Source organism: Rhinatrema bivittatum, chromosome 1 (genome assembly GCF_901001135.1).
Source record: "Rhinatrema bivittatum chromosome 1, aRhiBiv1.1, whole genome shotgun sequence".
Lineage (NCBI taxonomy): Eukaryota > Metazoa > Chordata > Amphibia > Gymnophiona > Rhinatrematidae > Rhinatrema > Rhinatrema bivittatum.
In genome coordinates, this window is record NC_042615.1 from 740,545,665 (window position 1) to 740,571,416 (window position 25,752).

At 40.0% G+C, this 25,752-nt stretch overlaps 1 protein-coding gene across 2 annotated transcripts in view; it reads right to left on the reverse strand.

Moving 5' to 3' along the window:
- The window catches only part of CCDC152 (coiled-coil domain containing 152), a 168,451-nt gene that overhangs the window by 118,515 nt on the left and 24,184 nt on the right, over window positions 1-25,752 (reverse strand). For both annotated transcript variants that reach the window (XR_003852776.1, XM_029578028.1), the window contains exon 3: window positions 6,703-6,771. Coding sequence is in view for 1 of the 2 variants with exons in the window: in XM_029578028.1 (XP_029433888.1) it covers window positions 6,703-6,771 (69 nt within the window). In the remaining variant the exon portion in view is untranslated. The remainder of the gene's footprint in view (window positions 1-6,702; window positions 6,772-25,752) is intronic.

Sequence of the window (25,752 nt, forward strand, 5' to 3'; positions counted from 1 at the left end):
CCACCAGCCAGCTTTCACACATCACAAGTAAGAGACCTAGGAGCTATCATCGATAACCGGCTTAACCTAAAATCATTTATTAGTCAAACCACCAAGGACTGCTTTCACAAACTTTACATCCTAAAAAGAATAAAACCACTTTTCCACTCTCACGACTACAGAACAGTCCTGCAATCAATAATCTTCTCTAAGTTAGATTATTGCAACGCGATTCTATTAGGTCTCCCAGCAGCACACACTAAACCCCTTCAAATGGTGCAAAACACTGCGGCCAGAATATTGACAAACACTAGAAGAAGAGACCACATATCCCCAATCCTCAAAGACCTACACTGGTTGCCTATTCACTACAGAATCCTATATGTCTATTACCACTATCTACAAAGCCATCCATCAATACTCTCCACTTAACCTACAAATCCCATTCAAAAAATATACCTCCGCCAGACCCATCAGAGAGTCCTACAGAGAATCCCTGCAGGTACCACACACCAAAACGTCTCAGCACATAACCTTCAGAGACAGGGCTTTCTCCACAGCAGGACCTACACTTTGGAACTCCATCCCACCAGATCTGAGACAGGAACCCTGCCTTCCAACATTCAGGAAAAGACTCAAAACGTGGTTATTTATGAAAGCCTTCCCAGACTACAGTTGAACTTTAACGCTCCTTGAACCGAAAAGCAGATTTTAACTCAACATGACAACCAATAACCTTTCAAATACCATAACTTTGCAATCACCATTAACTGGCAAACTTGTTCTCTATGTTAAATTCCTATTGCCTTTGCTCTGCCCCAAGTTATGTTATTCCCCACCACCTTTTCATTGCTCCAAGTTTTATTATATTCCTGTTTTATTGTAAGTGCAACTCTGTCTCTCAGCACCTGTTAAAGTTCTTATTATATCTCCTTTGCACCCCTAGTTAATTGTAAACCGGCATGATGCGATCCCAATCGCGAATGCCGGTATAGAAAAACTCAAAATAAATAAATAAATAACCGCAAAGAAGGGAAAATTAACACTCTTTGTGAGTCTTTCATGCCTAATATCTCTGCTGAATTTAGGTATCAAACTACTTACTAAAATTTTGGCACTACAGCTGGGTCCTATTGCTCCTGATTAGGTGCATGAAGTCCAGTCAATTTATACCCAGCAGACAAGTGGCAGATAATTAGGCGGTTCATTAAACTTGATATGGAGTACTCAACAAGAAATGATTCCTACCATATTTATCACTATCAATATGGAGAAGGCCTTTGACAGGGCACACTGCCAATTTATGTTTAAGATCTTGGAGAAGTTAGGGGTAGGGCCCAATTTTATTACCTGGATACATAAAAAACATACCACTCCTGATGCATGTATCAAAGTAAATGATGGCTACTCGGATACCTTTAAGATAGGCAGGGATACCCAGCAGGGTTGCCCTTTATCACTTCTTGTATTTGCTTTAATAAGGGGGCATTATTAGGAATTTGGGAGTATAAAAGTTGGGTCTGATGGAATATACAATTTCACTCTTCACAGACTATCATATATTTACTTTAGAGGATCTGAGGAGCTCCCTAGCTGTTTTACTAAAGGAACAGAAAGATTTTGGAAATGTTTTGGGATTTAAAGTAGTAAACCCTGGTGAATTCTTATATTCACCCCCAAATCTCTTCCACTAATTTGATGTGAGACTACTCTGATAAACTTCTCCTTGTTTATCTCAAGGCTCCACCCCACACCAAATACAAAGTAAACCACACTGTTAGGCAAATAAAAGATAAGAAATCCAGATTAGTAAAGCTTCCTGACAATAAATAAAATATTTCATAATAGCAGACAAGACATATCACATATTATTTTGACAAATTCAGTAAACCCAGTCTGACTTAAAACTTCGTCACAGGCCAACAATTCACAACACTATAATTTCAGCGACTCCCAGTCAAAAATCAAACATACCCCTGAAAACATTGGTAGCCTGTTACCTTAAACTTATGATTGCCTTTTAAATGTGTGATCAGCTCCGTTTTAAAATAGGAAAACAACATTTACAAATCCCACTCTTCAAGGATAATTTCTCACCCAGAAGCTGGAAAATGGGAATTGCCAGTGGCTGTTTGCATCTTCCCAGATGTTCTAAAGTCCTCTCATGTGGGTTTCTCTCTCTTTCTGCATCCAATGATGATGCTGCAGCAGTTGTGTGTAAGTTGCTGTTAGTCTTGTCACAAAACTGTGACTCTCTTACTTGTTACTGCAGTTATGCACAGCTGTGTGCATTTAAGTGAATTGGTTAGTAAGTAAAAGTTATTTCAAGAGTGAGTTCTTTCAAAAAGTACTCTCTTAGCAACTGTCTCTTAGTGGCTTATTCCAAATCAATCAATGGGCATCTTGCTTGTTCATACAAGAAACGAAACATTTTCCAATTCAGCAGAGTTTATTTGCCATCTGATAGCTGGTGTTTCTGATGTCTGGGATTTGAAACAGTTCACTTACTAAAGTCACACATTCAGCACTTTGTAAGACCAACAGGGTTTTTTGTAATCTTTGCAGTTTCAAATGTCCATTTCTGATGAGTTGATGACCACTGACATATACTTCTGACAGTTTCACAGACTTTGCTTAATTAACAGTTTAACTTGTGGTTGCTAACTCACCATCTGCCTTAAGAAAATTAGCCTTTCCCTCTTTCCGTATCACACAGAGCAGGAAACATAAGATAATAGACAATAAGAGTGAAAGGTTAGCTGGACAGAGGAAACCAGGATTTCTGCTAGAAGTCAGTAGAATTCAAAGAAAGGAATGGGAAAAACCAGAGTATATCTACTTTAAAAAATTAACTACTACTGTCTATATATAAAAGGAATATAAAAAATTAGGACAAAAGGAAATATATGCTGGTCCTTAACTATGCTAATTTACAAAGTCAATATGGATAAGTCAAAAATCCTTAATATTAATCTTTCCAACTTGATGGTTATGTACTTGAGAAAAATGTATTTTTTTTAAATGGGCCAATGATTACCTCAAATATTTAGTAATTAAAATTGGTATTGCTCCTGAAAACTCTTTCAGTTGAATTACACACCATTAATTAACAACATGCCACAGGAGCTGAGGAGATGGGCACAGTATTAACTCTCTTCAATGTCTTGCCATCCCCCCCACCTCCCCCCTTCATCCAACTGGTATTCCCAATATTAGTGTAAATCTTATGCAACTTATCTGGAGTAAGATACCATTGATACAAGAGTTTATAACTATTTTCCATATTAAGAGACAATATTGAGCATTTCCTAATACTTAAAAAAAAAAAAAAAAAAAGGTCCCATTGGTCTTCATTTGCCATCCCTGAATCCTTTTCCCATGTCAAAAACATGTTAGCAACTCCACATTTAGCGTAGCATAAATTCTGTAAATAAGCTCTTTAGACTTGCAGGATTTTTCACACATACCTTCAAACAAAGATTTATTTTTTGGCAAGTCATCTTTAATACTTTCCCCTCCAGAAAATGTTATATCTGAATATAGGGAAACCTATCTCCCTCACCTAAGTGGTATCTTTCTTGCAGAGTCTCAGCTCAACAAGGCTTACTTTTCTCCCGTAGCTGTTCCAGGTAGCTAAGCCTTAAGCCTTACCAACTTGTAAAAACATAGAAGTTTAACCCTGGCAAAAAATGCCTATTGTTACCAATAGGAGAAAGGGGAGAATAGTCTCATACCAATCAAACATACTTTCCAAGTGTCCCACACCTTCATAGTTAAAGCAGTAAAAGGGCAGCTTATGACTCTTGGAGAACACATTCGTCTGGGTAATCATAAATCTTTTAGTGGGGTTGGACCTAAAAAATGTTTTACAATTGAACCCAGTAATTAGATTTTAATTTACTGTGCCAATCCATAAGATCATGTAGGTGAAAGGCCATATACTTTCAGTTGACATATAACTGATCTTACCACTCTAGGGGGTCTATATCTCCAAATAAAGCTAAAAATCTTCCACTGCAAAATTTTTAGGATATTATATGAAATCTTAACTGGTAAAGTCTGAAAGAGATAAAACGACAGATGATATTGTGTGGTGAAATATCATCTATCTGAACGGTGGAGCTTTGTGCATGAATGTTTCGATCAAGAGCTAAATATGACTGTTCACCTGTATAAAGTTCACAATAAAATGGTGGCTCTCCCCGGGGCGCATCCTTCATACTGCGGGGACTATAAGCATAAATGCTTGATGGTTATGAGGGATGGATAGGTGAACACTGGCAAAAACTGAGCTTGCTGTTGTGAGTTGCTGTGCTGTATTCTTTTACTTTTTTTTGTTCAAAAAATTTAAATTAAAAAAAAAAATGAAGACAATCAGATTTAAAAGCCTCAAAATGCTAGGATTTTATACAGGCAAAAGAAGGAGCATGATGCACCAGCTCAGGAAGTCTATTCCAAGCATATGGTGCAACCAGGAGGAAAGTAAATGGCAGTAGTGAAGGGCATAGAAAGGAATGACTTGCCTGATGATCAGAGAGCAGAAGAAGGAGTGGTGTAAAGATAAAATAGGAGAGGTAGTGAGGAGCTGAAGAGTGAAGGCTCTTGTGAGTAAGAGGAGCTTTAACTGTATGCAGGAACAGATAGGAAGCCAATATAGTGACTTGAGAAGAGGGTTATATGGGTGAAATGGCTTTGGCAAAAGATTTGTGCAGCTGCTTTTTGGATGGATTGTAGTGGAGAGAGATCACTCACTGGGAGACCTGTGAGGAGTAGGTTGCAATAGTCTAAGTGGGAGCTGACGACAGAATGAATAAGAGGTGCTGGAAGCGTATTTCGAAAGGAAGAGATGGATTTTGGTAACGTTATAGAGAAAGAAACTGCACATTTTAGCAGTGTTTTGGGTATGTGTAGTGAAGGAGAGGAGTTGAAGATAATTTCAAGGTTTTGGGCTGAGGGAGGTTTACCATGTTATCCACAGAAATAGAGAAAAGAGGAAAAGGGGACATGGGCTTAGTGGAAAAGATAAGGAACTCTGTCTTGGCTATGCTGAGTTTAGGTGGAGGTGGTAGGATATCCAGGCAGTGATGCCAGTCAAGCAGGCTGAGATCTGGGATTGGATTCCTGATGAAATATTGGTGTAGAGAGGTAAATCTGGGAATCTTCAATATAAAGATGGTATTGAAAGCCATGAGAGGAAATCAGAGCACCAAGGGAATTAGTATAAAGAAAGAAGAGGAGAGGGCATAGGACAGAACCATGAGGCACATCAATTAATAGAGGGATGGTAGCAGAAGAGGATCTGTTAGAGGAAGAACTAAAAGTGCAATGGGAGAGATAAGAAGAGAACAAGGCAAGACAGCATCTTGAAATCCAAGTGAGGACAGAGTATCAAGGAGTCAAAAGCAGCAGATAGGTCAAGGAGATGATCAAGTAAAGGCCTTTGGTTTTAACCATAAACAGTTCATTGGAGAATTTGGCAAGAGCTGTTTCTGTGAAATGTAGAGGCAAAAAGCAGCCTGGAGTGGATCAAGAATGGCTTGAGATAAAAAAATCAAGATAGTGGCGGTGAACAGCATTTCAAGAAATTTGGAAGCAAAAGGGAGGAGGGAAATGGGACAATAGCTGGCAGAGCAGGTAGGGTCCAGGGAGGGTTTTTTGAGGAGTGGTGTGATCACCATGTTTGAAGACAGCAGGAACCACAGCAGTGAAAAGTAATAGATTGAGGATATGACAGATGGAAGGGATGACTGAAGTGGAAATAGATTTGAGGAAATGGGTGGGAATGGGGCATAAGAACAAGTGGCAAATACGAAGGAGAGATAATGGGCAGTTTTCTCCACCGTAACTTGCCACAAAAAAATTAAATAAATACAAATATAAAGGACAAAGTTGGTCAAGTGATATTATGGGATGACTTCAAAGACTGGTTAGTTCACGGCGTTCTATCATACAGGAGAACTGGGTTCTATCCTTGAGTGTCAGCTGGAAGACGTCAGTCATCAGAACCTTCTTAGGGCATGGGCCATTGAGACCTGGGCCCCATATCTGGGTACCAGCACCTGCCATTCAGGTTGAAAGGAGAAGGTGGCTGCATCATTGGCTCTCATGGACTGTAAGGAAGAGGATGAGCAGAGTCATTGGCCCATGTGGGCTACAAGGAAGAGCAGGCCCTGTCAGCGCGTTTAGGCCAGAAAGAGGACAAGGTGGTGGCAAGCAAACAGCTGAACACGTGGTTGTCCCTTGAATCAAGAAGGGAAAGAGCATGTCTGTAAGAGAGAGTTTATTTGCGGCAGAAGAGAATGTTTGTGCTTCCCCCAGTCTGAAATGGGTGATAAAAAATTTGCTTGCACATTCGCTCGCCCTCAATTAATGCAAGTCTTAGCTAGGGAAGAGTGGGACAGAGGGTTCAAACATCCTTCCCCTTCCACACCTCGATCCCATTATTGTCAGAAGTGGAACCCCCTCCGCACACACTATAATCTTTGCAGACAAGGACCCCAAAACAAGTTAAGATGGCACTTAAAGCCATCGCACAATGATACCTATAGGTCAAATAGAGAATGCATTCACACCAGGTTCTGGAAAAAAACCACAATCAGTGGACTCTAATCAAGTATTATGAGCAAAATGTCTTGTTTATATTAGACAAGGAGAGAAAACAACGAAAATACTGTGGAAAATAAATCAGCCAATCTCCCATATACTAGTTCCACTTTTCTTTACCTCTCAGGTTACATTGGTTTTGTATGGTGTCTTGAAGCCCCTTTATTACTGTTTGGAGTGCCTCACAATCTAAAAATGAAATAAAATAATAATTATTTATTTCACATCCTTTATTAAATTACATCAATGCAAAATGATACTTTAAAGCTACTATCCCAATATAGGTTGCATGTGCCAAAACAAATTAAAAAAAAAGTCCAAACTACAGAACAAACACTTGAACCTCAGTGTTCAATTAGAAAACATACCTCATAGAATTGTTTAACCCTTTGAGTTGTCAGCCACAATGGTTGGTTTCATACTTATAAGCAATATATATATTACACTACTACAAAAGATAACCTATTAATAGGGTCCTTCATTTTCAGTTTAAATCTATTTTCACCCATAAATTGCCAGATTTTTCCAAAGATGACAACTGGTTTAAACCGATATTTACCCTAATTTTAGGCTGATTAAAAAGTTGCTTCAGAGCTGCAGATGCAATGTCTCAAGGACTCCAGCTATTTCTGGAAACCAGTGTGGGCCAAAGCACATGCTATGTTTCAAGTCACACACCCCACCAATGAAAGTCCTCACTCACCAGTGCTGCCCATATTATGTTTCTAGTTCCTCCTCCTCATCCCCTAAGCAGCTAAAGTGCCCGCTGTCCAGTGCCATGAATGTGTTTAAAGCTGGCCCTGTCCACCGGAAGCACTTTCCAGCAGGCTCTCTGGCCATGCACAAAAGCAGAAGTGCAGTACTGCAGAGCATGGATGCATCTATAAGTATGCTGTTGAAGGGGAGAGAAACCTGGAGGGGGGGGGGGGGGGAGAAAGGGGCACGCTAGGCAGGAGCTGGGGATGCTGCTGAGTTGGTGGGTGGATGGAAGAATATGCTTAATGATGTTTTATTATCCTGGCTTCTGTCCATCAAAATAAACTCAGATATTTACTTGGAAAATGGTTTTTTTCAACTGATTTTCTATAACCCTGATAAATTCCCAGGAAAAATAAAGGATAATAAAACCCGAAAATGAAGGTCCCTGCCTATTAATTTGCCAGTTTTCCAATAGGATTAGCTGAAAGTGTCAACACTAATGGGCTGAAATGGGAGAGAAACAGAATGTCTATCTCAAGCATACACTCCATCTATCTGACAATATACTCACTGTTATCATTGAGACATTCAAACTTTTGATCACAATCACTGTGTCACAGACACACACTCTGTCTCACACTCACTTATACACAACCTCTTTCACCCTGAAATTCTGTCACAGAGACTTACTCACTCACATACACATTCTCTTCTCTGGCACACACTCTGTCAGTCACAGACCCTCTCTCAGTCATGCACTCTCTGCCACCGTCCCTCACTCTCTCACATATATATTTCTTCCCTTACATAGTTTCTCATACACATCCCTTTAAGTCACACACACTCATGCAGTCACACATACTCTATCGCCCTCTGTTTCACACACCTTCTCTCTCTCTGGTTCACTCACATAGGAGCTATTTGTCTTCAACAGCTCTTGAACAAAGAGAATGAAAAATTAGTAGCACTTAAATATGTCAGGATCCCAAAATAAAATGTGGAAAATCACAAAAATAAACAAAAACAGGACACTCATTACCCTTAGAAATGTGTTTTAGAAAATATTTTTAATTTAAAATAAAATATTTCTTGAAAATTAACAATGCCTTTGTCAAATCCCTCTTTCCCTCACCTTAAAAGTGAAGTAAATAATTAAGAAGTGAAAAATCCAGTCATTCTGGTTGTGAGAACCCATGATATAGTAATCATTCTAGGAGAAAAGAAAAACACTCCTAAAAAAAAAAAAGCTATATATTTACAAAAAGCTTCACTAATACTTAAAAGAACCCCAAAAATCCCAAAGAACTACTCATCACCATTAAATACTGTTTCAGGCACAAGTAATCTCCCCAACATCCTCTTGGAAAGAATAAATTCATTCTTTGCTTTGGTGTTTACCATTATGGCCCTATCTTCCCTAAGTGCTCTCTTTTTTTTTTTAAACAGCAAACAATGCATCTTACGGAGCAAAAAGAGGAAAACAGAAAAGAGTGAAATACACAGCAAATCATATCTACGATGCATTAGGAAGCATAGGAAGACCAGAAATCCTCCCAAAATTTTTCATACACTTGCAGCCTATTTTGTAACATGCAGGTTAATTTTACAATGACAGTTATCTCATATAATTGTTTACTAGCAGAAGCAGAGACTTCCACAGAGAGGTGATCGTGAATCTGGTGGCATGAATCATTTGATCGCACAACTTGCACTTTTCCTTATAATACCCTCCAGTTCCCTTAAAAGGCAAAGCTGAACAGTGACATGAACAGTTTTACCTAAGATTCTTTGGACTTCCTCTGAACCTCCCTCCAAAAAATTCTACCGAATAAGCAAGTCCACCACATACTGTCCTGCCCACAACCTCTCCAACATAGTCTTGAAGACGAGCAGGAGAATCTAACATAATAGATAGGGTATTTGTATGCTCTGTGTAACAGCCTAAATTATAACTCAACCCTATGACTATATATAAATATTTTTGTGTCCGTTTCCAAATTGCTTTCCAATCAGACTGACCTAATTCCAGGCCTACATCTCTGTTCTACTTATCAACCAATGAAATGGGTGTCTTCTTGGCAGTTCTAATGGATTTCTAGAGAGCAGATATGATTCTCCTATTTATGTCATCATTCATAAAAACTCTATCAAGGACTAATGGCATTCTACTCTCCTAACCTGCCCACTCAGGTCTAATGTCAGTTTCCTTAATCTGAATATACATCAACTTTGAGGAAGACTAAATGCCAAAGTCATTCTGCAGGGTCTTGAAAGGAATCCAACCATCAACCTCCCACAATGTCCCTACATACCATAATCCCACATCCCACCAGTCTTTCATTTCTGTATTGAAAAGTATGCATTGATAATCTAAGATTATTTCTCAGCAGCGAGATAGGAAAGAAAATACCCTCTGGAAAATGCTTGTAAGCCGAGCACTACACTTGAATAGTATGGGCAATCAATAACCTAGACCTAGACACTCTCCTAATTTGAGATGATGAGGGAAGAAATAATAAGGTGGTGAAGTCTAGCTCTTCTGCCTATCCACTCTCGAGACATACCCAAGAAAAAGCTGCATCATGGTTGAACCACCTCTTAACACATCCTAATCTGGCCACCCAGTAGTAGTCCCTAAGGTCAGGTAATATCATTCCCCTCTTGCTCATTATTTATTTATTCAATCTTTTATTCCGCTACTTCCACAATGATCAAAGCAGATTACATAAAAACATACATAATTAGAATAAAACAGTGACATTGTTAAAACAGACAATACAATGCACTATAATCCAATGAAGTTATTCATTTCCAGGGACCTTAGGTCAATCAGAAAATACCTGAGCAAATAACTCTCCCTTCAATTGTTTCTTTTTTTTTTTTTAATGATATTTTATTAACCATTAATATCCAAGAACATAACAATATAATATTACAATGTAAAAATGGTTACACATATATTTATAATATAATTGTACATTGAGCAGGGGTAAACATATATATCTAGATATATAGATAGCATTTCAACAGGATTTATAAATCTGTCGGGCATCTTTCTATACATGGTTCCAACCATCCAGTACTTCACAAAGATGTAAGTTATGTTTGTTATACCATAATGAAAAATGACAGTTTAGGATTTCAAAGTTATACATTATACATTCCAATGTGCAAAAATAAATCCACATATCGTCTACATAGCTTGTCTCCAGTTTATATATGGTTGCCATATGGCTGAAAATCTTGGAGTTTGGTGTTGTTTGTGTGCTGTTAATTTATACAGTTCATACATCTTATCTGCCTTAACAACAAGCATGTTAATGGTAAGTGGTTTCGAATCCTTCCACTGTGCTGCCACCATACACCTTGCAGCTATTAGAAGTTGGTGTATGAGCAGCCATGTGGCTTTTGAAATATCGATAGGTAAATTTAATAAAGCATGTTATTTTACCCCTGTTCGATGTAAACCGTCCTGATATGGTTTTTAACCATGAAGGTCGGTATAGAAAAATGTTAAATAAATAAATAAATAAATGTTCTGGTTGCAAGATGATGTCTTCCTGAAATACAGTCCTCAATATGTGAAAGAACTTTTCCCAAAAGCTCATAATTACCGGGCACTCCCACCACATGTGAAAAAAGGTGTCCTGGCCACCACACCCCCGCCAGCACAAGTTTGTGTCTCGTATTTTTGCCTTATGCAGTTGGAATGGTGTATAGTACCATCTCATAAGAACCTTATAACTATTTTCTATTAAAGAGGATGATATGGAACTCTTCTTTGTATTAATAAAAATCAAATCCCATGTTTCGGGTTCGAGTACCTTCCCTAAATCCTTTTCCCATGCCTTGACAAATGAAGGTTGTACATCTTTATCATTATTGAGAGAATTGTAAATCTTGGTAATGACCCCTGTTATCTTGTTTGCCTGTGCACACCAATGCTCTAACTGCGTGGTCCCTCTGGAGAGATCATCTGCAATGCGGCCTGATCTGATAAAATGACATATTTGGGAATAAGGGAAAAAGTCTTTTTTGGATAGTTGATATTGATCCATGAGGTTTTTGAGTGAGAGTAACCTTTCAGCCTCCCAGATGTTACCTATAGACTTAATGCCTCTCTCTTTCCAACATATAAAATCCCCCGACTCCCAACCAGCTGGGAATTGGCTATTATGCATTAAGGATGTGCTAGAGAAATACTGCCGTACTCCAACCAAATTTGAGACGCCATTGTTACCATATTTGCAGAGTATTGGAAACAGAGGGGGGTTTAACGCCTCCCATAATCCAGGTATTGCGAGGTTGCCAGGGAGTAGCCCATATTGGCATAGTGCCAAGCATGGTCTGTTCAATATCTACCCACCTTTTTTGCTCTCCTGTTTTGTTCTAGTCAATAAAGACTATTAAGCTGTGCTGACGCATAATACCAACCAAGGTGTGAAACACCCAGACCCCTGTTTATTTTATGTCGATATAATATATTTCGCGCCACCCTTGGGTGTTTCCATTTCCAAATAAAGGCAAACAATTTCTTTTGCCAGTGATTCAGAATAGGTGTAGGGATATGGATAGGAAGAGTCTATAATAAGTAGAGAAATTTTGGGAGGGTAGTCATTTTTATGGATGTGATCCTGCCTAACCATGATAAATACAGCCTATGCCAGTCATCTAGATCCCTAAAAACTTTGGAGGTAAGAGGTGTATAATTGAAATAAAAAAGCTCCTCAAATTTATTGCTAATTAATACTCCAAGATACTTTATTCTCTTATGCGCCCATCTGAAAGAAAACTGAGTCCTAAGCAGTGCCGCCTGGTCGGATGCTAGATTAACGTTCAATATCTCAGATTTATCTAAATTAAGTTTGAAACCAGAGACAGAACTAAATTCAGAGAACAAGGTAACCGCTTTTGCTAATGAGCTGAAAGGCTGAGATAATGTAAAGAGAATGTCGTCGGCGAATAAAGACATTTTATAGTCTTCCTCGCCCACTTTTATCCCAGTAATGTCATTTGTGGATCTAATCTTTATGGCCAACGGCTCCAGAAACAGAGGGCCGGATTTTAAATGCCCTGCGCGCATAAATCCGGCCGGATTTACGCGCGCGCACAGCCCCAGGACGCGCGTAAGTCCCGGGGCTTCGTAAAAGGGGTGGGGAGGGGGCGTGTCCGGGGTCAGGGGGCGGTTCAGGGCGGGACCGGGGGCGTGGTACCGGCCCGGGGGCATGGTCAAGGCCTCCGGACCAGCCCCCAGGTCGGGTGATGGCGCGCCAGCAGCCCGCTGGCGCGCGCAGATTTACATCTGCTTTCAGCAGGCGTAAATCTGCCAACAAAAGGTAGGGGGGGTTTAGATAGGGCCGGGGGGTGGGTTAGGTAGGGGAAGGTGCAGGGGGGTGGAAAGAAAGTTCCCTCCGAGGCTGCTCCAATTTCGGAGCGGCCTCGGAGGGAACAGGCAATGCGCGCCAGGCTCGGCACGCACAGGTTGCACAAATGTGCACCCCCTTGCGCGCGCCGACCCCGGATTTTATAAGATACGCGCGTATCTTATAACATCCAGCGTACTTTTGTTCGCGCCTAGTGTGCGAACAAAAGTACGCGCTCGCGCAAAATTATAAAATCTACCCCAGAGCGAACAAAAGCGGGGAAAGAGGACATCCCTGCCGAAGCCCTCTCTCTATAGGGAAGTTGTCCGAATATGCCCCATTAACCTTTACACAAGCCTTGGGATTGTCATATAGGGCAGATATCCATCGCACAAAAGTCGAACCAAAGTTCATCTTCCCCATGAGGTGAAATAGATATGGCCAGTGGACCATATCAAATGCTTTCTCGATATCAACAGACAGTAACATTGCTGGAGTGCTGGTCTGCTTAGTCCACCAGATAAGGTCCACAATCTTGCGGACGTTATCAGCTGCTGTCCTTCCCTGTATAAAGCCAGTTTGATCCGGATGGATCAAGTTTAGTAATACTTTGTTGAGGTGGTTAGCTAATATTTTAGCCAAAATTTTAAGATCGATGTTAATGAGGGATATGGGGCAATATGATCCACATTCTAGAGGATTCCTGCCTGATTTGGCTAATATAGTTATGCCAGCCACATTGGAACCCTCACAGAGAGAGCGTCCATCTCGAAGAGAATTAGAGTGTGTTAACAAAGGGTCAGATACTTGTGGATGAAATTTTTTGTAAAAATGAGCAGAAAACCCATCTAACCCTGGTGCTTTATTGACTTTAATCTCTTTAATAACCTGTACCACTTCACCCAAGGAGATTTCACTGTCTATTAGCTGTCGTTCTTCTTCTGTAAGCTTGGGTAGAGTGACCTGGGAAAGAAACTCCTCAGTTTTATCTGGTTTAATGGTAGAGTCTCTAGCATAGAGATTCCCATAGAAATTCTGGAAACGCTAATGTATCCCTGAAGCAGTAACTATTAATGATTGGTCTTCCCCCTTGATCCTAGTAATCTGTGATTGGGCTATATGATGCTTTAACTTCTGGGCTAATAACCTACTAGCTTTATCTCCCCATTCAAAATATTCCTGTCTAGTAATTTTTAATTGTAGGGAAACTGCCTCAAATGTTAAGGAGCATAATAATGTTCTTGCTCGTTATAATTTAGAAAGCAATATATCTGATGGGTCTTTTTTCTGTAGGGCTTCAAGAGATGCAATTTCAACCTGTAATTTTTGTTTTTGAGACAATTTTTCCTTTCTTGTATGCCCCCTGTGATATAAATTTGCCACGCAATACCGCTTTTAAGCATTCCCAATATAACGGGGGATTAGTCATGGCTGTTTCATTATTGTTTATCTTGTAGCTCTCTATTTCATCTATTAAAACTTTACAAAAAGCTTCGTCTGCTAGCAAGGTGTCATTTAATTTCCAGAATTTCCTTCCAGTATCCCCTCCCATCAGACATATCGACACCCACACAGGAGCATGGTCAGACCATGTGATCAATCCAATTTCTGACTGGTTAAATTGTCTAGACTTTGGCTTTGTCTATTAAAATAAAATCAATCCAGGAATAAGATTTATGGGCATTTGAATAAAAAAGTATAGTTCCTTTCCAGTGGGTGCTGAGATCTCCAGATGTCCAACGACCCCCACTTGTCTATAACAGAGCTGAGATGACATCTGTTCTTTTTCCCTCCCCAAACCACCTCCGGAGGAATTGTCCACACGTAGCTGTATGGTCATATTAAAATCTCCAGCCACTATCCAGGTGCCTCTTCTCTCTATGCTCATCATGTCTTCCAGATTAGCTAAATAAGCGCTATAATTTCCTTGTGGAGCATAAATATTCAATAAAGAGTATACTTCCTGGCCCAGTTCCAGTTGTACTAAGATATACCTCCCTTTAGGGTCTGCTTTGACTTTCGTGATATGGCATTGGAAATCCTTATGAATCAGGATGCAGACCCCAGCATATTTATGACACTTAGAAGCAGCAGCACTGTATAGGTGGGGGTAAAGAGACCATTTTAATAAGTGCTCCTAATGTTTGGTCATATGCGTTTCTTGTAAAAATACAATGGCTGCTCCTGAGCATTTAACCTCCTCTCTCAGCAACTGGCGCTTTCGTGGACTATTTAATCCTGTAACATTTAATGACCAGACAGTAACCGATGCTATATCTTGGTATGGATAGAAGTGCCATCCTGGGTGGGGCAAGATGGCCGCCAAGTGAGACCGGAGTGAACACCGAGAGGAGAGGCTCTTACCTAAACATTTCCTTTTCTTCACGGGGCAATGCCGCACACTAAAAGAAAGGGGAAAATAAGAGAGGCGAGAGAAGACTCGCCCTCTGTGGACCCCCGACAGCCTCGAATCGAAGAGTTCTTCGCGGGAGCCATTACTTCATCTCCGGATAGCTTCGCCGCTGGGAGTGCAGTGCAGGAGCGTGCACAGACTCCCCTGGCCTGTGACATCACTCTAAGCCCCGGAGAGCCGAGGAGACCAGCTCACCCGGGAAACATCGCGATATCCCCTGAAACCCCGGAAGAAGTGAGGACTCCATCGGCGTTTGAGTCGACTGGAGGAGACACTGCGGACCGGGAGGCTATCCCCCGAGAGACCCGTAGCTTGGAAAGAGCGGTGGCTCCGAGTCCAGAAAGAGTTTTAACAACTTTAACTCCGGAGACTCTACAGGGGGCTAGAAGGAAGGAAAAGCCAATGACATCAGACGGCAAAGGAAGGTTGGTGAGCACTGAGGAGGAAGCGGGAGATGGCCATTTGAAAGCCCTAGCTGCGGGTTTTAATATATCTACTCCTGAAACTATAACATTGCATGGGATTTGGCAAATATTGAAATCGATTGAACTGTCTATTAAAAGTTTATCTGCTGTATCTTTAGAAACCAGGAATCAAACTTTGGTGAATAACAACCTTATTTCCAATTTTGGGAAAAAGGTGGAAGATTTGGATAAAAAAGTTTCAAAGGTTGAAAATGTGCAGCAGAAACTGATAATATCAGATAATATTACAAACAAACGACTAGAAGGTATCGAAAATGCTCTCAGAGCCCACAATTTAAGGGTTATGAACTTTCCAGTCGTGGCCTTATTTTCTCCGATGGATTTATTCCGAAATTACATGAAGCAAATTCTAAAAATACCAGAAACTGCTTTGCCAGTGATTATTAAGGCTTATTATCTTCAACAAAGGACACAAACTGAAGCAACGGGAGGGGTTGAGACTCAAACACCAATGTTAAATATATCTGACATATTAGAAATTTCCATGGATACAGAGATAACCCAAAGGAAACCATTGTTAATTTCATTTGCATTTCTTTCTGACCGTAATTATGTAATGAAACAATTTTTTAGAAATAGGCAAAGTAAAGTATATGGTTATCCGATTTGGATTTACCCTGACGTGGTTAAAACAACCCAAACTAGACGTAAAGAGTTTCTAAATATGCGATTGTCAGTGCTTCAGTTGGGTGCAAATTTCACGCTAAAATACCCATGTAAATGTTGTGTAAAGCATTCTGGTGTTATGTATAATTTCTTAGAGCCAGTACAACTTAGGGCTTTCATAGAAGCCAGAACCCAAGAGGCATCCCCTCAAGTCTCGGCTCATTAGTAAAAGTTGTTAATAATTAGCTGTAAACTTGTTTTCCTTTAATTTTCGCTCGTAGTTCCGCCTCCAAATATTCTTATAATTTATGATGTTTGTAAAAATATGGGATGAGGGTAACTCACTTATTATATTTTTCTTTAAAGTTTATGGATTTGCAAACATCTCTTTTGCTGTACAAGGTTAATCTTGGGTGTAATTTCAAAAATTTGAAAATAAAGAATTAAAAAAAAAAAAAAAAAAAAAAAAGAAGTGCCATCCTATAGAACTCAATGCTTAGTAGAATAATATTTATTTATTTATTTATTTAGATTTTTTTCTATACCGGCATTCGTGAAAATGTCACATCAAGCCGGTTTACAATAAACAATGGGGTGATAACCGTAACAGAGAACGAGATAATATGTACTAAACATAGTATAGATGCAGTTACAATAAAACAAGGAGTTGTACAACTAGGAGCAAGAAGAAGAAAAGATAGTAACTTTAACATAGTATATTAACCCGTAAAATGGTAGACTTTCCAAAAAGGGAAGTGTGTGATTTACAATGAATTGATCAATTCAAATAAATGTAGTTTTTAACAATAAGGAAGAGATCAGAAATAATGAAAATTCTGGATGTTGATAATGCTTAGGGTAGGTTGCCAGGATGGTTGTAAAAAGAAAATTGTTGCTTGGAGGTTGAATGTTGGAGAGAATTGGGTTTAACCTGAGTCTGGGAAGGCTTGTTTGAAAAGCCATGTTTTGAGTCTTTTTCTGAATGTCAGTAAGCAGGGTTCCTGTCTTAGATCCGTTGGTATGGAGTTCCAAAGAGTGGGTCCTGCTGTGGAGAAAGCCCTATCTCTGTAAGTTATGTGGAGGGAAGTTTTGGAAGGCGGTACCTGCAGAGACTCTTTGTAGTACTCTCTTATGGGTCTGGAGGATGTATGCTTTATGAAAGGGATTTGTAGGTTGAGAGGAGCGATTTGTTGGATAGTTTTGTAGATTATTGTGATTGACTTATAAAGAATTCTGAAATGGATTGGCAGCCAGTGTAAATCTTTAAGGATTGGGGAGATGTGCTCTCTTCTCCTTGTGTTTGTTAGAATTCTGGGTGCCGTATTTTGAACCATTTGTAGCGGTTTAGTATGTGCTGATGGGATACCTAATAATAAAGAATTGCAATAGTCTAACTTGGAGAAGATTATTGCTTGTAGGATAGTCCTGTAGTCATGGTTGTGGAACAGTGGTCTTATTCTTTTTAGAACATGCAGTTTATGAAAGCAGTCTTTAGTGGTTTGGTTTATGAAAGCTTTTAAGTTAAGCCTATTATCGATGATTGCGCCCAAATCTCTTACTTTTGTTGTTTGTAAATTAGCTGGAGGAATTGTGGGGGTTTGGCGGTTCTCAGAGGAAATGAGAAGGAGTTCCGTTTTTGAAGAATTTAGGATTAAGTTCATACTGGAGAGGAGGGAGTTGATTTCTTGCAGACAATATTCCCAAAGATCGAGGGTTTTTTTTATGGATTCTTTGATTGGTATCACTATCTGGACATCGTCGGCATAAAGGTAGTGTTTAAGGTTCAAGTTGGTTAATAGCTGGCAGAGAGGGAGGAGGTAGATATTAAAGAGGGTAGGTGAAAGGGATGAACCTTGGGGTACTCCTTGAGAAGAAGGGTAGCGTTTAGATTCTTTGCTGTGTATTTTTACCTTGAAGCCTCTGTTTTTCAAGAATGAGTGGAACCAGGACAGTGCTGAGCCTGTTATGCCGATGTTCAATAATTGGTTTAGGAGCATGGAGTGGTTAACAGTATCAAAGGCGGCTGAGAGGTCCAAGAGAATCAAAAGGTAGGACTGGCCTTTGTCTAGGCCTAGGATGAGGTAATCTGTTAAGGAAATTAGAAGAGATTCTGTGCTTAACGATTTCCTGAATCCATATTGTGAAGGGTAGAGAATTTTGTGGTCTTCCAGGTAGTCTGATAATTGAAAGTTAACCAGTTTTTCTATGACTTTAGCAATGAATGGGAGGTTGGAGATAGGGCGAAAGTTGGAGGGGTCGTCTGGGTCTAACTTTGGTTTTTTCAAGAGCGGTTTGATTGATGCCATTTTGAGGTCATCAGGGTAGAGTCCTTGAGATAAAGAGCAGTTGATTATGTCTGCCAGAGCTTTGGATATAGTGTTCGGGATAAGGAGGAGTAATTTGGAAGGGATTTGGTCTAATGGGTGTGTCGATGGTTTCATTTTTTTCAGTATTCTAAGGATCTCCGAAATTGTAGTGGGTTCAAATGAGTTGAGTGAGATGTTTTTGTTATGGAGTAGAAAGGAACTGTGAGGGGAAGAGGTATTGGGCAAATTCTTTGATAGAAGGTTGGTTATTTTGTTGTTGAAGAAGAGGGCAAGCTCCTCTGCTTTTTCTTGGGCTTTGTTAAATGGTATGTCCGGTATTTGGATTTGAGTTAAGTTGGAGACGTAGGCGAATAGGGCTTTAGCATCAAAGATCATATGATGGATCTTATGAGCATAGAAGTCTCTTTTGATTTTTAACAAGGAACTTTTGTAGTGGTGGAGAGCAAGTTTGTAGGCAGAGAGGGTGGACGCTGAAGGAGATTTGCGCCATTTGCTTTCGTTCCGTCTGAGGGAAAGTTTTAGATTTTGTAGTTCTTCATTAAACCAAGGTTGTTTTTTTGGAAGGTTGTGTTTTAGTTTTTTAGTTGTCAGAGGACATAGTTTGTTAGCTGCCGTTTCTGTAATATTATTCCATGAATGAAGGGCTGAATTTGGAGAGGAAAGGTCCATGAGGGGTAGTTCTAAGACTAGGTTGTGGAGGTCCTCGGAGGCACATGTTTTTCTGTAGGAGAATTGTTGTTGAGGGGCGAGGATGCTGTTTCTTTGTGCCAGTGTGATGGTGGTCGAGATTATAGAGTGGTCTGACCAGGGTACTGGTTCGCAGATCGGTTGAGTTGAATTAGAGATGCCTGAATTGGTGAAGATGAGGTCCAATGTATGACCTGCTCTATGGGTGGGTTTCTTGATAATCTGATTGAAACCCAAAGCAGCTAAGGCAGTAAGGAATGTTTTCCCATTAGTAGACAGAGAGGGATTGTTGACATGTAAATTGAAATCACCGAGTATAATTGCTGGAGAATCTAGATTAATGTGGGAGGCTATTAGTTCCAGAAGAGGAGAGGCATCTGAGTTGAGAAGGCCTGGGGGGGCATATACAAGAAGGATTTGAAGATGATTTGATTTGAAAAGGCCTGTTTCCAGTTTGGTAGGAGAGTTGACTGTGTATTGAGTGAAATTCAAGTCTTTTTTGGTAGCAAGAAGAATTCCTCCACCTTTTCTTTTCTGTCGGGGAATGGAGAAGAAGTCATATGAATGTGTAGGTAATTGGTTAATTAGTGCAGTGTCTGTCGGTTTGAGCCACGTTTCTGTTATGGCGCATAAGTATGATGCATAATATGATGCACATTTAATTCCCATCTAATTATAAAGTAATAACCCTGTTGAATACATATAGTAAATGCCTTCAATTGTTTCTGACAGTTCAAATAATTAGGCTCATTACGGATACTTAAAGGAAGGGAATTCCACAAGTCAAAAGTAGCAATATCAAAAACATGTTTCCTTGTTTCCTGCAAACAATATTGACTTATAGAAGTAGTCATCAAGCATCCTTGGGATGATGAACTCAAAACATGTGATGCAATATGCCAATTTACACTCTCTTTTAAACAAAAATTATCAAAATGGATTTATTTGTATACCAAGTTCAGAAGCTTAAACTGTACACAAGTAGACATTGGAAGCCAGTGCAAATTCATTATATGTGGGTATATAGAGGCACCCCTATGCAAGCCGAGCATTATATGAACGGCTGCATTTTGGACTAATGTAGTGGAGGAGTAGCCTAATGGTTAGAGCAGTGGGTTATGACCCAGATCGGGGCGGAGTCAGGGTGGCGTCAACACCGGAAGGGAAGGAGTTGGGGCAGCACCGGGGTGGAGACATCGCTGGCGGCGAAAAGGTAAGAACCCTTATTGCAAGTAACACACCCAATAGCACCACCTTTCACGGTGGCGCTATTGGTTGCGAAAGCTGGCAGCGATTACACCGCGGTGGTGTGATCGCTGCCGGCTTTCGTAGGCCCGCCCCCCGCTTCGCCCCCTCGCCCCCCGGTACCACGCGATTCTCAAAGGCCTGCGATTTAAGAAAATCCAGGCCTTAGATTGTGAGCCCTCTGAGGACAGAGAAATACCTCCAGTACCTGAATGTAATCCACTTTGAAGTGCAGAAAAGCAGAATATAAACAGCTAAAGATAATTGTAACACATGAAGCAAATAGTTTGCTATACATATATATAGAGAGCTACAGAAACAAAGAGGGGTTCTAAAATCCCGTGTTGACAAAATTACACATAATAGTCTAAGCACAGGTAACTTGTAAAAATCAGTCCTTGTGACTGCAATATGAGATTAAAGTCAAGTGAAATGCCTAGATTTCTGAACTCACAAGCTAATTCAACTGTAAAACCGCGAGAGCATATTTGCTAAAATCCCAGTCTAAAGAACAGTAGTTTTGTCACAATTAAGGAATAAACCATTTGTACTTAACCAAATTTTCACAAGCGAAATGGCCTTAATAAAGATTCATATGGAAATTCACCTATTTTTGTACTGGGGATATGAAACTGAACACTGTCTGCATATATTTTAAAAAGCAGATCAAGGATTGACAGAACGTTTGTCAAAGGCAGCATATAGATGTTAAAAAGAACTTCTGATAATGCAGATCTCAGAGGGACTTCAGCAGTGTTCTTGTACCAGTCAGACTAGATATTAAGTTGTACCTGCTAGCTTCTATCCTGTAAGAACCAAATGAGGTCAGAACTTGTTCACCTATACCAAAATGATAATCTGGAAAGAAGAGTTTCGTAACAAATAGTGTCAAATGCAGAGGAAATATCCAACTGCACTAAGATTCCCATTTTAGTCAATTCTAAATTACAACGAATGTCACCTAATACGGAAAGTAGTAAGGTTTCAGTTCCAAAATCCTTTCTGAACCCAAATTGTTATCTAGTAAACAATCGCTCTCTAGACCATTTCAGAGTTTGCCCTTCTAAATAAACTTTGAGAGAATATTACTAAATACTGAAAAGAAACTGCAAGGAAGTGTACATGGCAGAACATTCACTTTTTTTTTTTTTTTTCCAAAATAATTTTTTATTAAAGAATAAAGACAGTACAACCATCAAGTATTAGAAGAGATGCCCAATTACATTCACTTTTAGTACCCCAATCCAACTTGCCCAGATCAATAAATCCTTCCATTCAACATGGCCTTTCTGTATTTTGCTAACAACCAAAGTATAGTTAAATTTATATATATCACCCCAGGACCTTGTGAAAAAGATCTCTAGGAAACTAAACCCAGAGGAAGCAAGAATCCTAGACATTGGCCTCTGTTGCCACAAACTCTGCATGAAGACTTTGGACTTCTGATTATTGATTTTATATCCAGAAACTAAACAGAGAAATGACAGCAAAAAAGGACCAAAAGGTCCATCCAGTCTGCCCAGTAATCTTATGGTAGTATCTGCTGCGCCATGTAGGTTACCCCATACTTATCAGTTTCCCATACCACAAAAGTCAGGGCCCTCATTGGTTGCTGTTTGAATCCAATTTCCCATTATGCCTTGTTGTTGAAGCAGAGGCTAATGTCTGAGTTGCATCAAAGTATCAGTCTTATTGGTTACAGGGAGTAACTGCCACATCAGCAAGTTACCCCTCATACTTGTCTCCCCAGACTGTAAAGGTCGGGGCCCTCAGTTGCTGTATGAATCCAATCCTTTGCCCCCTGCCGGTGAAGCAGAGCAATGATGGAGTTGCATCAACAGTATCAAGGCTTATTGGTTAAGGATAGTAACCACACCAGCAAGTTACTTCATGCACTTTTTTTCATTTCCATCCTTTAGCGAACCACAGTATTTATCCCATACCTTTTTTAATTCTTTCACTGTTTTGGTTTTCTCCTCCTCCGGAAGGGCATTCCAGGCATCCACTACCATTTCGTGAAGAAATCTTTTCTGATGTTGGTTCTGAGACATCCTCCCTGGAGTTTCATTTCGTGTCCCCCAGTTCTACTGATTTCTTTCCAACAGAAAAGGTTTGATGTTTGTACATCATTAAAACATTTCAGGTATCTGAAGGTCTGTATCATATCACCACTGTGCCTACTCTCTTCCAGGGTATACATATTCATATCCTTCAATCTTTCCTCATAGGTCTTCTGATACTGATCCCACACCATTTTGGTAGCCCTTCTCTGGACTGCCTCCATCCTGACTCTATCCCTTTTGAGATAAGGGCTCCAGAACTAAACACAGTACTTCAGGTGAGGCCTCACCACGGACCTGTACAAGGGCATAACCAACTCCATTTTCTTACTGGTTATTCCTCTCTGTATGCAGCCAAGCATTCATCTGGCTTTAGCTATCGCCTTGTCATATTGCTTCATCACCTTCAAACCACCAGAGACTATCACCCCAAGATCCCACTCTTGGTCCGTGCACATCAGCCTCCCCCCACCCCCATCTTTTGGATTACCGCAACCTAAGAACATAAGAGATTGCCATGCTGGGTCAGAACAAGGGTCCAAACCCAGCATCCTGTTTCCAACATAGGCCAAACCACGCCACAAGAATCTGGCAAGTACCCAAACACCAAGAAGATCCCATGCTACTGATGCCAGTAATAGCAAAGGCCATTCCCTAAGTCAACTTGATTAATAGCAGTTAATGGACATCTCCTCCAAGAACTTATCCAAACCTTTTTTGAACCCAGCTACACTAACTGCACTAACCACATCCTCTGGCAACAAATTCCAGAGCTTTATTGTGCATTGAGTGAAAAAGAATTTTCTCCGATTAGTCTTAAATGTGCTACTTGCTAACTTCATGGAATGCCCCCTAGTCCTTCTTTTATTCGAAAGTGTAAATAACCGAGTCACATCTACTCGTTCAAGACCTCTCATGATCTTAAAGACCTCTATCATATCCCCCCCTCAGCCGTCTCTTCTCCAAGCTGAACAGCCCTAACCTCTTCAGCCTTTCCTCATAGGGGAGCTGTTCCATCCCCTTTATCATTTTGGTTGCCCTTCTCTGTACCTTCTCCATCGCAACTATATCTTTTTTGAGATGCGGCGACCAGAATTGTACACAGTATTCAAGGTGCGGTCTCACCATGGAGCGATACAGAGGCATTATGACATTTTCCATTCTATTAACCATTCCCTTCCTATTAATTCCTAACATTCTATTTGCTTTTTTGACTGCTGCAGCACACTGAGCCAACGATTTTAAAGTATTATCCACTATGATGCCTAGATCTTTTTCCTGGGTGGTAGCTCCTAATATGGAACCTAACATCGTGTAACTACAGCAAGGGTTATTTTTCCCTATATATAACACCTTGCACTTGTCCACATTAAATTTCATCTGCCATTTGGATGCCCAATCTTCCAGTCATGCAAGGTCCTCCTGTAATGTATCACAGTCTACTTGTGATTTAACTACTCTGAATAATTTTTTATCATCCGCAAATTTGACAACCTCACTCGTCGTATTCCTTTCCAGATCATTTATATATATATTGAAAAGCACCGGTCCAAGTACAGATCCCTGAGGCACTCCACTGTTTACCCTTTTTCTACTGAGAAAATTGACCATTTAATCCTATTCTCTGTTTCCTGTCTTTTAACCAGTTTGTAATCCACGAAAGGACATCGCCTCCTATCCCATGACTTTTTAGTTTTCTTAGAAGCCTCTCATGAGGGACTTTGTCAAACGGCTTCTGAAAATCCAAATACACTACATCTACTGGTTCACCTTTATCCACATGTTTATTAACCCCTTCAAAAATATGAAGCAGATTTGTTAGGCAAGACTTCCCTTGGGTAAATCCATGTTGACTGTGTCCCACTAAATCATGTCTTTCTATATGCTCTACGATTTTGATCTTGAGAATAGTTTCCACTATTTTTCCCGGCACTGAAGTCAGGCTCACTGGTCTATAGTTACCCGGATCGCCCCTGGAGCCTTTTTTAAATATTGGGGTTACATTGGCCACCCTCCAGTCTTCAGGTACAATGGATGATTTTAATGATAGGTTACAAATTTTAACTAATAGATCAGAAATTTCATTTTTGAGTTCCTTCAGAGCTCTAGGATGCATACCATCCGGTCCAGGTGATTTGCTATTCTAGTTTGTCAATCTGGCCTACTACATCTTCCAGGTTCACAGTGATTTCGTTCAGTTCGTCTGACTCATCACCCCTGAAAACCATCTCTGGAACTGGTATCTCCCCAACATCCTCATTAGTAAACACAGAGGCAAAGAATTCATTTAGTCTTTCTGCAATGGCCTTATCTTCCCTAAGAGCCCCTTTAACCCCTCTGTCATCTAATGGTCCAACCGACTCCCTCACAGGTTTCTTGCTTTGGATATATTTTTAAAAGTTTTTATTATGAGTTTTTGCCTCTATGGCCAACTTCATTTCAAATTCTCTCTTCGCCTGTCTTATCAATGTTTTACACTTACCTTGACAATGCTTATGTTTTATCCTATTTTCTTCAGATGGATCCTTCTTCCAATTTTTGAAGGATTTTTTTTGGCTAAAATAGCCTCTTTCACCTCACCTTTTAACCATGACGGTAATCGTTTTGCCTTCCTTCCACCTTTCTTAATGCGCGGAATACATATGGACTGCGCCTCTAGGATTGTATTTTCAAACAATGTCCAAGCTTGTTGAACACTTTTAACCTTTGCAGCTGCACCTTTCAGTTTTTTTCTAACTATTTTCCTCATTTTATCAAAGTTTCCCTTTTTAAAATTTAGTGTTAGAGCTGCAGATTTACTTATTGTCCCCCTTCCAGTTATTAGTTTAAATTTGATCATGTTATGATCGCTGTTGCCAAGTGGCCCCACCACCGTTACTTCTCTCACCAAATCTTGCGTTCCACTAAGAATTAAATCTAAAATAGCTCCCTCTCTTGTTGGTTCCTGAACCAATTACTCCATTAAGCAATCATTTATTACATCCAGGAACTTTATGTCTCTAGCAAGTCCTGATGTTACATTTACCCAGTCAATATTGGGGTAATTGAAATCTACCAAGCAAAGATATGAAGCAAAATGCCTTGCACATCAATAAATATCCACAAATCCAGCGTGCAAGGAAAAGGTAACAAAGTCCACCGTAGAGATTATAATAATTTTTTATTCAACTAATTTTCTTCAGCATTATTAATGGCAACTCCATACATCTTCAAAAACAATAGTTAAAGTCCCCCGACACGGTCCGTGTTTCGCAGTGGCTGCATCGGGAGGGACCCACAATCAGT